Genomic DNA, 13,396 nt, shown 5'->3' with positions numbered 1-13,396 from the left:
ACCTACTAGTTGATTTGTTTGGAGTTGATAGTCAAATGTGCAGTCTTGTTACTGCTCCATTCACATATGTTCGACTTCTCCTCTGAGCAGAACAGCTGTGTGGAACCCATTGCTAATGATAGTTTGGGCAAAGTTAATGTGCTTACCCCAAACTACTGAATAGAAAAAAGTAACTTTCATAGTGAATACATTTGATTTTATGCAGATGCATTCCACTCTATCACAGTATAATAATAATAATAAACAAATAATAGATAATAATAAATAGGCAAAATGGTCCACTTTGGCCTTTAAAATCTGTGCATATGTTGTCAGATCAGTTTATAGCAAGAGACAAGGCTGGCAAGTTAATGAGAGCAGAACAATTAGTGTTTATTAGCTAGAGACTGCATTTTGGGGGGGTTACTGTCAAGAGACAACTTTGGTAAAATGGCCCAATACTAGACCATATTAGAATTATTTTATTTCACTTTTCTCACCTCAAAACCAAGGTACTACCGGCAGTATTTTGTTCCCCCTGTGAATTGGTACCCTATCATCCTTCCTACCCAAGGAACCTCCCATTTTCTGTCACTACCAGTGTACCACCACTGGGACAAATGGTGGAGTTACACCCATGTAGAAAGAATATTTAAAAGTGTTTCATCTTGCCAGGTGCTTGGGGGCCTCAGGCCTCTCATTTTCTATGGAGCACTGACCATATCAGTAAAAGAGTATTTTAGTCTTTAAAACCTCACAGAAACATTGTACAGTATTGCCTGGTAATATACTTTTGAGATTTTGTGGTTCTGTGGAATTATGGTGGATATAGGTCTAATTATGCATGAAATCAAGCAGTAATTTATTTAATAACTATTGAGAATCTTTCTTTTCACCATTTTTATTATATTTGTCTCTCTGGTTTTCTTCTTCATATTTTTTGTTCTCTTCTTAACTGGCTTGCCCTTTCTTTAGGCTATTATTAGAGTTGCTAATTAATAACTGTTTACTTTACCGTTTTACTTTTCAGCTTCTAGTAAAACATGGTGGAGATTTGTTTGCAGAAAATGAAAATAAAGATACCCCATGTGACTGTGCAGAGAAACAGCACCACAAAGAGCTGGCTCTTAACCTGGAGTCTCGAATGGTATTTTCACGTGATCCTGAAGCTGAAAGCATTGAAGCTGAGTATGCCGCTTTAGACAAAAAAGAGGTCAGAGGATACTCTAAATCTGAAGTATTTTACACATTTATATTTGTAGCAGTTACATTGTGACAAAAGTCTGCAAAGTATTTCAGTAGGCACTGTCTGTACTTTGTAAACAATTTGATTTTAGCACAGCTCTTTATAACTTTCAAGTTAAGCTCAGAGAACATAAATACATTGTCAAAATTATTCAGAATTTTTATTCATGTACTTAATTATGTGGACTGTCTTGAGAGGGTTGCAGGCTGTAAGGCTGAAGAAGATACAGGGGGGCCAGTAAGCTGGGAAACAGTTACCAAACATTTTTTATATTTTTTTATTTCTTAAGATGACTTTTTCTCTCAAAAATGAGGGCAGGAGAAATTCTGAAAAGGAGAAAATCTGTGGGATAGAGAAGGGAAACTGTTCTCGTGGATCTTCCCAGACTGAGACTAGTTGAATGTTACCAAAAATCAGCTGAGTAGTGCAGGACTTCAAAACAGTGCCTTTCCTTTCTTGTTTTATAACATGATGCCTGAAGCTACTGCATACCAGAACTGGTACGAAAAACAGGTAATAACAGGTGGTGTTGTTTCCAAGTCAATTATTGAGAGAGACAATTCACTGACACAAATTTGCTTGAATTCTGTTATGCCTTACACATGACTATGATTCAATAAGAATAATTTGACCAGAAAGATTCTGAGTAAAAGTTCCCTCCCCACCCATGATCAGATTTTAATTATCTAAAATTCTAAATAAGTATACATAGATAATATCATTCAGTAAATATTACAAAGTAATTCTGTTTAAATTAAAGGACAGTAGATTTCTCTATGGCTACTTCCCTCAAAAAGAGCATGACCTGGCCTTTTACTAGCTTAGTGCACCTAGGACCTAATGATGCTTAAAGGAAAATTCATTTAGATTTAGATGTGAGTAGACTTAGATCACATCAACTGTTCCCATGAAAAATGCCACTAATGGTCACTTCTACTTGAAAGTAAGAAAGTTTTTGTACTGTTCAATTAATTTCTTGGATAAATTCAAATATAAACAAGCTTAATTAGATTGTTTATTCCTAGATGAGACATTTTGAGATGAGGTTTAATATACTTGAATTTACATTGAAATAGCAAATGTAATTAACTCATTTTAATTTCTCTGAATATTTCCATATTGCTGTAAAAAGATAGTTGGAAATGATATTTTCTCTCTTGGCACAAACACTTTAAAAGACTGCAGCGGTTTCCTGCTACAATTACAGTTTACCACTCCTTTGGTTATACAAGTAGAACTGTTTGGATGGTTACGTTGTCAGCTGGATCATAGCAATGTTTAGGCTTAAAAGAAAAAAGAGTTTTAAAGAGTGGTAATATGTAATTGTTTTATTTACATTTTTATCTTTATACCATGGCTTTTCTGGCATATGCACCAGCACAGCTAAGAGAACAGGGAACTTACAAATATGGGTGGGGCAAATCAAGAACCACTTGAATAGGCATTTCGGCAAGAGAAAATACTGTCTCGTGACTGTTTAAAGTGGATGCTGAGCAAAACCAGCTTAAAGACTTGATAGTTACAAGAAAATATGCAGTTGTCCGTCTCACATACCAGGGCAGCTTTCCCAAATCCCCAAAAATGTCAGCCTGGAATTCAGTACACTAATTGATTATGTTGGGGATTTACATAGAGCGATTCTGCCTTTGTGTGCTCCCTTCTGGTTTTTCTCCTCTTTCCTTGTGACTTTTCAGTGGGATAATTTCCCTAACTTCTTGTTTAGCTGTAACAGCACAAGTGCTGGCACAAGAGAGATAACAAGACCATGCAGCCATGAGAAGGTAATTTTTCAGTCTTAGCCCTCAGGGTGGGCTTTTCAGTTGAAAAAAAAACAGCCTTAGAAAGACTTGCACTGAACTGCAATCCAAGTGACCACATGTGCTCATCCTACAGGTCTGTGCACGAATGTCTGGAATGGGCAGTGGAAGCTGCAGTTACCACTGGCTATGGTGATGCCTCCATCTGTTATCTTAATGGGGCATGAGAAGTAATCCAAAAGCCTTTCCCAAAACACAGATGCTTCACCAAAATTGCCTCTCAAAGATGGTCCTGTATTTTTTTCCTCTCAATTTCATTTCTATATATTATTAAACACTGAGGTACCGAGTGTACAAAATGCTTGTTAAACGTAGTATTTAGCCTGTAATCATTTGGTGGTGTCCTTCAACATCCTTCCAAGACACGGAATATTCATTCATGAATAATTAAAATACTTTCAATATGAAGAAGTGCATTTTCAAAGTAACTTCATCCCTTAAATGAAGGTTACAGGAAAAGATGCATTTGAAAACCATGAATAGGATTTCTTTCCAGGCAAAACAGGCAAATGGACTTAACTCCAGTGTTTATGATATGCACAATAGTATCTGGAATGATAGTACCCAATACCTCCCCTTCCAGACCTGCTGTGTTTACAGGAGAACAGTCCTTTTTTCTTGATTCTTTGCTCTTACTTTGTTGAACAATCTCAAAAAAAAAATCTTTGTTACATAAAATCTTAAGTTTATATTTATCTTTTAAATCTAATTGAAGATAGACTAAATAATATGACAGTAAGTGATTATTTTTAAACTGCCTTTATAAGTTTTGGTTGTTTTATTTGTGCAGTCTTTTAAATTTCTGTTTACTGTAGCATGGGAGCATATTTGTCTTGGTTATGTATCCCTGGGAGATAACCACATTCTTCCTTTCAATCACATCATACAATGTTATGAACTTACATAAGAAACACCTGGGAATGAGCAGTACCTCAGAGCAGATCATCCAGAACAGTTTTGGCTCTTAGTCAGAGTCGGTGGAATTTATTGTGCAATAGCAGAGTGTATGATTTCTTCATTCATTTTACATATGTGCCACTGCATACTGTAGAAATACACTGATAGTGAATGTGTCACAGATAATTTATTGAGTGTATAGTAATTGGAATGGTTTTCTTCAGTTCCTGAATTGATGTCATATAAATATACAAGTAATGCAAATACCATAAGTACAAAGAGCAAGGAGTTATCTAAAATTATTAAAAATTATTTAATCTCTACAGATAGAGAATGGTTTATTAAGTGAAAGAAGGGGACTACAGTTAGTTAAGATATATGTACACTTACGTACATATAGTGCATATAATTATACTTGAATGAGTTAAATGGAGTATAAATAATTTTTTTAATGTATGACTTCATTAATTGTAGAACTCCATCCACCCATAACGTAAGATATTTACGTGAAATGTTTTGACACCATTCAATTATATACTCATCACTGTAGCAAATAGTTACTTTGCCGCTGTCTATTTTAATGGTACTTCAAAAGAGAAGAAAATAGTAATAGTTTGAAATGAACTGTTAAAATAGTCATCTTACATACTAAAAGTATTTTCAGGAGAAAAAAAAATATGTAATTTATGATACCTAAATGTTAATGGTAAAAACTTGAGAAGAAAATAGTTTAAAAGAACAACTCTTGAGAATACAAAAGTGTTGGAATCTGTAATGAGAAGCTCAACAATGCATTAAAGTAGTAATTCAAATAGTATATTCAAAATCATTATATAGTTGAATGATGCTAATATTGAACAGTGTCTTTTTTCACAGCAAATATCAATAAAGAGCTCCTCAATAAATGAGCATTAAAGGAGGTCTCTGAGCATCACAGGCTGTAATCAAAATCTTTTATAGTATATGGCTTTGCAGAGACAAGTCATCAACGTTTGAAGTAGTTTAAAACAAAGCTCTGTGATGTTACATAAAGGATGTGCATCCTTGTAACTAAAGACTGTATCTTCACGAGTCTCTACAAAACTGTCTTGTACACATTAACATTGTTAAGGGTTCCCATTGTATAAAGTCTTTGATCTGGAATTTCCAGATTAAGCTACTTAATAGTGTCAGCCTAAAATTTCTTTTCTTTCAGCTTCTTCTGTGGGCTCAGATATTACTTTATGAAACAGATGTCTGAAGTTTCAAACACATTCTTAGGAAATATTTCCCTCATTACTTAAAAAGATAAAATTAGAATTCTTAAAAACTGAAGATCCAAAAATCCCCACTGGGTTGTGTGGAACGCTCCAGCTGAGATAATGTAATAGTCTGTTACTCAAGGGAGATACTTGCCAGTGTTTGACCTAGAACCAGTCAGTTAAATATAATTTTGAGCATATCTGCATTTCAGGATAAAATACTGTGTTCTAAAATATACACATATGTTGCAAGTTTAACAGAAAAGACATTTCTTCTTATGATGTATATGGTCTTCAAGAACTGAGTACTGTTGTGCTGACAAAGCTGCTTGTTTTACAACTGCATTTCAGAATGCAGTTCAAATGCACTCACAATGATTTACTCTTTGCTTCCATTTTTTTGCTGTACATACGCACAATTATAATCATTCTGGCACCCGTGTTTTTATAAATTAAAGCTTTTGTAAGAAATTAAGAAGGTCAGTCAAATTCCAGCATACTATGAATCAAGTGGCCTAGATGTATTTCAGTGCAAGCCATTAATGTTCAGATTGTCCTTTACTGAGTCATGCATGGTCAGTATTGGAAGGACATACAGAAACTCCCTGAACTTGGGCAAACAAGATATAGGTCAGGACACTCACAGTTCATTTCTCTTCTGCTTTGCTTGCTTTCTAAAAAAGGTCAAAGACCCAGTACAGAGCCGTGGCTCTTCCTGATCACAAAGTTCCTAATATTGAGAAGCACCTGTTTATTTTACTGATTAGCTTACAGGAGACATCCTTGTGGGAGCCGGTTATGGTTTTAGGTGCATTTTATGGAGTTTATTGTGATGTCTAAATTATAGGAAGGAAGTTATATTTTTAGAGTAGGTGTCTCAAAAGAAGAAAATCATTTAGAAGCCCAGGGTATTCATTCTCCTCATCACTTCTACCTTCTGTTTGTTATCCTCAAAGGGCGCAGTAGACTTTTACTTAGATTGTAAACATCTAAAGACAGGACCAGTCTTTTGCTTTCTGGCTATGCATGTATGCATGTGTGTGTGCTTATAATGTAGCACTGGAGACTCCTGGACTATGCTCTACATAAAAATCAAAATATAGATAGTAAATTATGATGCATGGTCTTAACTGTGGTTATCACTGCTGCTCTGTGTCCTTTCACCTCCAAATTGCTGAAGACATTTGCCATTTGGTGGGCATGTCCTAATTAGTCCTGAGCACGTATCATTTTAAGTCAAATGCTTTGAATATTTTGTTAACTAACCTTTATAGGAGTAAATAAAATCAGTGCATGTAAGAATAGTATTTTTTAAATACCCTTTCTGTATCCATTCTCTGTACACGCCCTCCCGCTTTTTTTTCTCTTTCTACCTTTTGCCCATTCTCTCTGTGCAACACTAACAAATATATTATTTGCTGTCATGTTCTTCCTTTCTTAGTTTTAAAAAGGAGTCTGCAAAAATTTGTATGCATCTCTACTATCTTGGTTGGAGCTAATTCAGAATCCTAAAATTATTCCTTTTTGTCTTTCTGATTTGCCTTTTTTTTTGTTATAATATGGAGATAGAGCTCCAGGCTAGGAAGGAATCTGCTCTGACTGTGTAGGGCTATTAAAATTGGCCATTGTTTCTCAAAGAGTTTTGACATCTTCATGTACAGTGAATCCCCAGCCTTGAAGATATTCAAATACCATCTGGACAGCGTCCTGGGCAGCTGGCTCTAAGTGACCATACCTGAGCAGGAAGATTTGACCAAATGACATTATCTGCAAGTCCCTTCCAACCTCAGCCCTTCTGTGTTTCTGTGAATATTGCCTCAAAAGACCTGTACTGGCTTCTATTCACAACTTCTCACTTTCTAATATCTCAGTGTGTTCTCCCCCAGATCAATTCAAAGTTAACAGGTCTCAATTAATGTATAAAGTTAGTGTCAAAGAATCTATATGCAATGTATGCTAACCTATCCTTTCTCTTGCTCTCCTCTAAATCCTTAGTTCAAATCTAGTCAGGCATTCTCATACCTCTTCCACAATATCTGAGGCTTAATCACTGAATCAAAATTCAGCTGGATTCTGTGAAAATCTAGGGTTTTTTGAGAGAGAGAGTTAGTGTTAGGCTAACTTAAGATTTGAACATGCCCTCCAGATATAATGGAGAACTCTAGAGATACTGCTTTTAGATTTTGAAATGTACAAAGATGGTATTATAAATATTGCAAAATGACAGTGTTCCAGTATAGCTTTGCATGGTCATTGGTGTGCACCCTGAATAAATTTTGTCACATCTCCCAGCTGAGATGGTGATAAGTAACAGTGCTTTGAATGCTTTCATTTTAATACTGCATTAGAGACTAACTGGAAAATGCTAGACATAAATTGTGTTTCTTCTTCTCAAAGCCATATGAAGGGCTAAGACTTCAAGACCTGCGAAGGCTAAAGGATATGCTGATCGTGGAATCTGCTGACATGCTCCAGGCCCCACTCTTTACTGCAGAAGCTCTACTTCGGGCACATGGTAATCCAAATCCTCAGAGTCTAAAGAAACTGTTTTCAGCAAAATCAAAATGGCAGTTGTATGTTAGACTTTTATTTCCAAGTAAAAGAGAAGTAACAGTTAATCAAATAGCAGGAAACAGACCACAGAGTACTTCAGAAAGAAGTACAGCTGCAGTATGTCAGAAAGCAGTGAGGCAGACAGAAAAGCTGATAGGAAAGTGATTCAAACTAGGAATTACAATGGAAGACATTTTAGCTTGAGCAGTGTGGAGAAACAGAGCTGTCCTATTTGGTGAGACACGGAAGTAAAACTTTCATGGTTTTATATATTAAAAAAGTCAAATTCATCAAACCTGTTTTTGTCAGACCTTTGGTTTACTGCCACTATATATTTGTGCGTAAAACTGGATCTAATTTTTTTTATTTATTTTTTGTTGCAATAAAAGCAATCTGACCATTGCAATAAATGTTGGAAATTGCCATGGGGTTTAAATCATATGTGTGTATGTCCTTTGAAGGATTTTTATACAGGGTCTGCTTTTAACACAGGGTATGCTTTAGTGTGTGTGCATATCTGTAACTAGTTTAATTTCACTGAAATAAGTATGTGCTCTTGTGTAATTTAATCTGGGGTTGTCAGAAAGAGGATATACTGAATTCATTGTGTTTGCTCCAGACAAAAGTATTTCTGAAACTCAGTGTAAGCTTTAGGCTTTGATTCAGTGATTCAAAACTTATGCTTACTGAAGCATCTGCATTGTTATTTTATGCCAAAGGAACTACTCAGGCAGTTAATGGTTTGCATGCTCATCACCATGTTACTGGATTAAGCTTTCATACCCTATTATTGTTGTGGGCTCCTTGTGAAAATCAATGGAAGAGGGAAAAGTGAAATAGGAAGACATTATTTTAAACCCACAACTTTTGGTAGACTGTCATGAAGAGTTGTGGTACCTGAAATTCATCTCTTTTATGTTATTTTCCATAGCTGGTATTTGCATTCCTTTTAACATTGAATTAAGTCAACATGAACATGTGCCAGTGTGATATTTAAGGCATAGTCTTTGCAGATGATTTTTTAATGTTGAATGTTTGTTTACTTCTTATATTGTATTTATAATATGTTCAATATTTGAATGCTAAAAATTATAAATATTTGACTGAGTATGCTCCATAACCTGTGCAGATATTTTGAAGAGGAAAATTATGACAATACTGTTCAAACTCCCAGCTCAGTCTTCAATAACTCCAAAATCAGTGAGGTTGATGTAAACTGTGGAGAAATGTCTGCCAGCATCTAGCAAACAGGACTTGAAAGTTGAGAAGAAATCAGTCTGTGTTGGAATGGTCATTCTGCTGATGTTGCCTTAGTGATGTAGGGGTAACTTAATGCAATTGGCCAGTTCACAAAAAGAAGCACAGACAATTAGCAAGTCATGAGAAAGTCAACTATTGGCCTGTAGCTGTATTGGGTCAGCTTAGCAAAAGGAATAACTGAGCTATTTACAAAGGTTTGGACTATTGGGAAACATCAAATGTCAAATTGTAATTTTTTTGGATTAAATCTTGAAATTCGTGAGTGAATAATGTGAAATCTTAATTTACATTTCATGTATGAAAAGCATGTGTTAAATTCTTGGAAAGATCACAGATACATAATATTTAATCTAACAAATTTTGTTTTTCTTATTGTACGACTATATCAATTTATCAACACAGTCTTTAAGAATTGAGTGTATTTTTCTTTTCTTTTCTTTTTTTTTTAATTGAGAGACAGAAATACATAGAATTAGAGCCAAGATAAAAACATGTTATTATGGCAGTCATGAAAATAAATAACTTTACAGTTTTTCTGCAAGTGTTTTTTCAGCGTTGTCTCTGTTTCTCTCCTAGTTCTTTATACAGCAGGTGTTTTCAGGATAAAAGAGAGGCAATTGAGGAAATATAACTTGTGTTTTACTAAAACTCATAAGTTAGTAAAGAGAACACAATGGATCCATTTAGTAGCACGTCTTAACCCTTTCTAATTTTAAAGATACAGTACAATCAAAGAAAGTTAAGAAAATTTTTAGCAAATGTTATATTTTGTCTGTATCTTAACATCAGTCAATTTCCATCTGAAGGATTATAAGCTCAGGGTAATTTGAAATATGCTGATAAAATTTATAATTTTTGAAGTGTAAATATGTTCAGGGTCCATATCTTTAAACAAATGAAATTAAACTAACCCATTATATGTTTTAGTTTAAACAAGTAACCAATAAATCATCTTCAGCTTGAAGAATTTTTTTTTTTCAGATTAGGAAGGAGCAGATTTTAGTATGACTGCAATCATTATTTGACAGAGGCAATATTTTTACTAAGTTCAGTGCTTAAGACATATATCTTTTTTTCCAGCACTAATACAGTATAGGAATACTATTTATCTTTTCCTTATAAAATATTCAATAAAAATAAACCATCTCTTGATTAATAATATTGATGTTCCTTTGGGAGTACCTAACATTTAAAAAAACCCCAAAACTTTAAAATATTTATTTTAAGTGATAGGAAAAAATTGGGAAATTTCTCTTTCTTTATCCAATTCAATTTTCCCTGAACTGTGCATAGTGTTGATGGTTTTAGATTCAAATCCATATAGGAATTTGATAGATTTATATTTAAATGAGAACTTTAAAGTATTTTTGATAGAAAACCCCACTATTCTTATAATATCTTTAGAATTAATATTACAAATCAGAAACAGAAAATATTTCAAACAATTGTGAAGAAAGATTTTATTTAGTTTTAGGATATTAATATATAGCATGTTTTGTTTCACTAGTTCTTTTTTTGTATTAAGTGAGCAATGTTAATTATGAATAAAAGTAAAACATTCTTTAACACTTAATTATAGAATAAAACGTAGGAAGAATATATGCAATTTTCTTTGTAATCATGTGGGATTTTTTATTTCTTTTTTCCCAGAAACACATCACTTACATATATAATATATATTTGAAGACTGGAAACTCAATAGGTCATGAATCTTTTTGTAATCCAGTTTGGATCTTAGTTCTTCTTCCTTAATTTCATGGCTTCATTTTTAAAAAAAAAAACAAACAACACAGTAGATAAAAGTGAATCCATATTGAACAATTACTTTTTTCACAGAAAGGAAAAATATTAAAAATTCTGTGATGTGAGGGCTGCTATATTTTCATCTGTCTGTGAAAGTCAGTACGGTTCTGGTTTCCAGTCAAATTTCCTAGCTGCTACAGTTGCTTTAAGTAAATAACAAAAATAATTTTAAGACTGATGTAACAGGGAAAGGAGGTACTTGCAATGCAATTATTTACAAAAATACATTGCATTATGTATTATGTTGGAATGTGTTTGTTCTCTAAAATGTAGTCCAAAGTTCCACTCACTCACACTTTATCATGCTTATTTATTCTGGAAAGGTTTAGCTTAGAATTTATATATGTATGTATTTTAAATATTGTCAGCTGCATAATTGCCTGTATCTGTACTTACTGAAGACTGGGACAGGGAGAAGTTACTTGAAGCATGGATGTGTAACCCAGAGAATTGCTGCCAGCGTTCAGGGGTTCAGATGCCAACCCCCCCTCCAAGTGGATACAACGCATGGGATACTCTCCCTTCTCCACGGACTCCACGCACTACTCGCTCCTCTGTCACTTCCCCTGATGAAATCAGTCCCTCACCAGGAGACTTGGAGACAGCTGTGGTAAGTTTATAAATAGATCTGAAACTAGCAGGGCAAAAGACTGATTTCTAAACATAGTGCACTTGTGTAGACAGAGCTGCATCGTCCTCCCATTCTGAAAGGGCATTTGTAAAGATGTAGAGTGTTTCTCTTGCCACAAGTGCTGAACAAAGAAGTTGACACCCTAAACATTCTATATGATAAAACAGTTGAGCCTCTGGCTGATGTAAATCATTCTGTTCTTACCTTGGCTGTCACTCACAAACTCATTTTAGCCAGCTACAGTGACATTCAGTGCATTTGGCTCTTTTGAACTTCTCATCTCATCCTTATCAAGATCTTCACTTTCATTGTGTCCATATTCCTAAATGTACTCAGTTCCGTGAACCTTGCCTTTTGAAATTTTTTTTTTAGAAAACAGAATTCTCTTTGTCTGCATTTTGAAATGTCAGCCCACTAGTGTACTGTAAGCTTATAATTACTTTTACTATATGTGGGCTGCTTGAAGCAGTTCATAACGCTATTGCAAATTTGAAATATGAAAGCTCCTTTCATTGAAATCAGTGTGGCTCTTTTGGAAGACAGGGTTCTCTTTTTAATAATCTGCAGCTGCAGCATTTTAAAACTTTTGCTCCGTGACCTAAGCATTTTTCTAGAATATTATATGCAGTCTTGCAAGTGGATCATCCCTACATCTCATATTAAAATTAAGATTTTGCATTCCTGCATAGAAATTTTTTATTTCTTTTTATTGTAAAATGCTTAAAAAGAAGCTATATAGGAGGAACATGGTTATTGTACATTTATTTACATTAGAAGTTAAATATTATCTGTGAATATTTCCTAATTAAATTTTTTGTGGAAGATTATATGTCTTCAGTTCTACATTGTGTATTTTGGTTTTCACTGATGGTCCACAAGCCAGGAATGCACGTTTGAATAATGATTGTTGTGCTATATGTAGTATGTCTAAATCCAAATTCAGAGTTTTACATTTAGTCTTCCTGTTTGGTTAAAAATCTTATCTAAACTATCAAATCTATCAAAACTGTTTTCAGAATGTTGTTGATGAAACAATACATATTTTTTTGAGGCCTCTCATTTTGGCAGGAACATTAAAACTAAAAGGAATAGATAAAATAAAACCACCAGCTACAAAGCTCCATTTCAGATTTTGCATTTGCATCCTATCTTATAATTAAAACTGTACCAGTAAATGTTCTTGCTTGATATTTTGAACTCAGGGCTTCATGAAGTTCCTTATTTTAAAGTTACATTTTAAACAAAATTTAAAGTTTTTATAAATTTAATAGTGAACATTTTCGGTGCATTGTCAACTTTTAAAATATTTAATTTTGGCAAGACAATGAGCTGAAATGACTAAAGCAACAGTAAATACCTTCACTGAGTTTTGCACTTTAAAGGCTGACTTCTTTTGGTTTGATTTTGTTTTGACTGTGATACAAGTGCTTGTAGAGTGGCATACCACAGGTTAACTTTCTGAAGATGTCCTATGTGTGTATAATATCAAGTGTATTGAAAGTTGAAGTAAATTTTCATGGAATCTTTGTTCCAATGAAAAGAAAAATCCATTTGTATTCCTTGAAGAACATTAATATTTATTTTCACACAAAACCACAACCAATGACTGGTTTCATCCATATGCATTAAATGTTTTCAAAGCAAGGGTCTTAATACTCAGTGTTATTTTTTGTTTAGTATCATACTTCTGTAAAATTCAGCAGCGGTGTCTTCTGTTGGAATATTAGTAGTGTAACTTTTTATTTGGATTGAAAACATCAAAGTCTCTTTAAAAATATTATTTATGTGCATGATTACTTAAAATATTTGCTGCTGCTGCACATCCAAGCTGTTCCACCTTGATTTGGCCCTGATTGTGTGAGATGCCAAACATTCCTTGTAGCATCTGTCATCTCTAAAGTAATTTCTGGGTGTCTGTGAAGGTGATGATGACAAATTCAGGTCCCTTTTGGACCCAGAATTCTAACTC

General features: G+C 34.1%; 1 protein-coding gene across 3 annotated transcripts in view; it reads left to right on the top strand.

Moving 5' to 3' along the window:
* ANKIB1 (ankyrin repeat and IBR domain containing 1) overlaps positions 1-13,396 on the top strand; it is a 54,273-nt gene that overhangs the window by 19,244 nt on the left and 21,633 nt on the right. For all 3 annotated transcript variants that reach the window (XM_018075610.2, XM_018075611.1, XM_018075609.1), the window contains exons 4-6: positions 1,010-1,192; positions 7,578-7,695; positions 11,198-11,406. In XM_018075610.2, the coding sequence (XP_017931099.1) occupies positions 1,010-1,192; positions 7,578-7,695; positions 11,198-11,406 (510 nt within the window). The remainder of the gene's footprint in view (positions 1-1,009; positions 1,193-7,577; positions 7,696-11,197; positions 11,407-13,396) is intronic.

This window comes from Manacus vitellinus, unplaced genomic scaffold (genome assembly GCF_001715985.3).
Source record: "Manacus vitellinus isolate BGI_N305 unplaced genomic scaffold, ASM171598v3 scaffold_3_pilon, whole genome shotgun sequence".
Classification (NCBI taxonomy): domain Eukaryota; kingdom Metazoa; phylum Chordata; class Aves; order Passeriformes; family Pipridae; genus Manacus; species Manacus vitellinus.
This window is presented reverse-complemented; position numbering and strand designations above follow the sequence as displayed.